Here is a 1,759-nt window from a genome sequence, read left to right as displayed (position 1 = left end):
AGCTTTTTATTCTGGGGCCATTAGCCCATTAGGACGAATGCTTAAAATAACAAGGTTAATTTAAAATCAAGTGTGAGGTAATGAAGATGGTCTTTCATTACCAACCTGGGCTAGATTGGAAATCCTAACCCCATTGCTGAAATAAATCATTCTATAACCCATCACAAGTCTTCTGGAAGTATTACTACTGTGTTGTCATCACTTACGTCATGTTCATTTTTCTTGGGAAAGCTAGCGTAAAGTCCATTCCCCCATAGGAACCTGTATTAATGTCTTCATTTTTGTTTTTCATTATTTTCTTTCCTAGATCTTTCCCTCTAACTGAGAACACCAGACTTGCAAAGAAACATGCCTGAGCAAAGCAATGATTATAGAGTTGTTGTGTTTGGGGCTGGAGGAGTTGGCAAAAGTTCTTTGGTCCTCAGATTTGTGAAAGGCACTTTCAGAGAGAGCTACATCCCTACCATTGAAGACACCTATCGGCAGGTGATCAGCTGTGATAAGAGTATATGCACTTTGCAGATCACTGACACTACCGGGAGCCATCAATTTCCAGCCATGCAACGTCTTTCTATTTCTAAAGGACACGCTTTCATTTTGGTTTACTCAATCACCAGCCGACAGTCCTTGGAAGAACTCAAACCCATCTATGAACAAATATGTCAAATTAAAGGAGATGTAGAAAGCATTCCGATAATGCTGGTGGGGAACAAAAATGATGAGAACCAAAATCGAGAGGTGGACAGCAGTGAAGGAGAAGCCATGGCCAAGAAGTGGAAGTGTGCCTTTATGGAGACCTCTGCCAAGCTGAACCATAACGTGAAAGAGTTATTCCAAGAGTTGCTAAACCTAGAGAAACGCAGGACTGTGAGTTTACAGATTGATGGCAAAAAAAGCAAGCAGCAGAAAAGGAAAGAGAAGCTGAAAGGCAAATGTGTGGTGATGTGAAATTGCACTGCCACGAGTCAGTCACACAGTCTCATCTGTCTGACAATAGCAGTGTGAAACCTATAGGAAACAGAGAAACATACAAGACCCTATTTATTAGTATCTATTTTAAAAGAAATATTTGGAATTTGAAAAAATGTGTTACTGTGGTTACTATTAAAAAGCCAACAATTCAAACATCATTTGCTCCAGCTATCAGTAAAAAAAAATCAGGATGTTGAAAGCAAGACAGGCCAGGATATCTAGTTTTATAATTTAGAAAAGAAAACAATTTCCATCCTTAGTGTACTGTGGAAGATTTGGGAAGTCAGCTTCATAATCTTTATGTTTGCATATAAGTGCAATGGAAGGCAATGTATCTACATAACATACTGTTAGAAGAAAAATCAACAAATGCCCATGAAGAAATCTAGAATGTATAAATGCATGCTGGATTAAGTTATCATACCCTTTAAGAATGCTGAGGACAAACGGTTCTGTGCAATTTTCAGTACTAACTGCTGGGGCTGTGTGAATAAAAATGGTAATCTCGGATCTGCCAAATAAATGGACTATTTTACACTAAAGGCAAGTGGGGGGGGGGTAGCACAGTTAAATGGAGATTCTGTCTACCTCCCACAGCATGAGATGTCCTTCTAGTCTGATGCAGCGTTTGAATGGAAGGATGGGGAAAAACCAGCCCCCTTGGGAAGGCTGGAGATCATCTCCTTTTCCGGACACATCACTTCAAGAATGACCTGTACTTCTGGCCCCAAGATGCTTCAGAAGAGCTCTGGGCTCTGGGCATTTTGCTACTTGCAGCACTGAATTG

The 1,759-nt window shown here is 40.3% G+C and overlaps 1 protein-coding gene across 1 annotated transcript; it reads left to right on the top strand.

Annotated features, from left to right (window-relative positions):
• Nucleotides 1-321: 321 nt before the first annotated feature.
• Nucleotides 322-1,032, top strand: DIRAS2 (DIRAS family GTPase 2). Its single transcript, XM_013956352.2, has one exon. It carries the CDS (start codon nucleotides 349-351, stop codon nucleotides 946-948), a length of 600 nt encoding a protein of 199 aa, XP_013811806.1. The 5' UTR covers nucleotides 322-348; the 3' UTR covers nucleotides 949-1,032.
• The last annotated feature ends 727 nt before the right edge of the window (nucleotides 1,033-1,759 follow it).

The sequence above is a fragment of the Apteryx mantelli genome, chromosome Z (assembly GCF_036417845.1).
Source record: "Apteryx mantelli isolate bAptMan1 chromosome Z, bAptMan1.hap1, whole genome shotgun sequence".
Taxonomy (NCBI): Eukaryota; Metazoa; Chordata; class Aves; order Apterygiformes; family Apterygidae; genus Apteryx; species Apteryx mantelli.
This window is presented reverse-complemented; position numbering and strand designations above follow the sequence as displayed.

Bases quoted from the DNA above. Each gene is read 5' to 3' on its own strand.
- DIRAS2 (XM_013956352.2), top strand. From the start codon at position 349: ATGCCTGAGCAAAGCAATGATTATAGAGTTGTTGTGTTTGGGGCTGGA.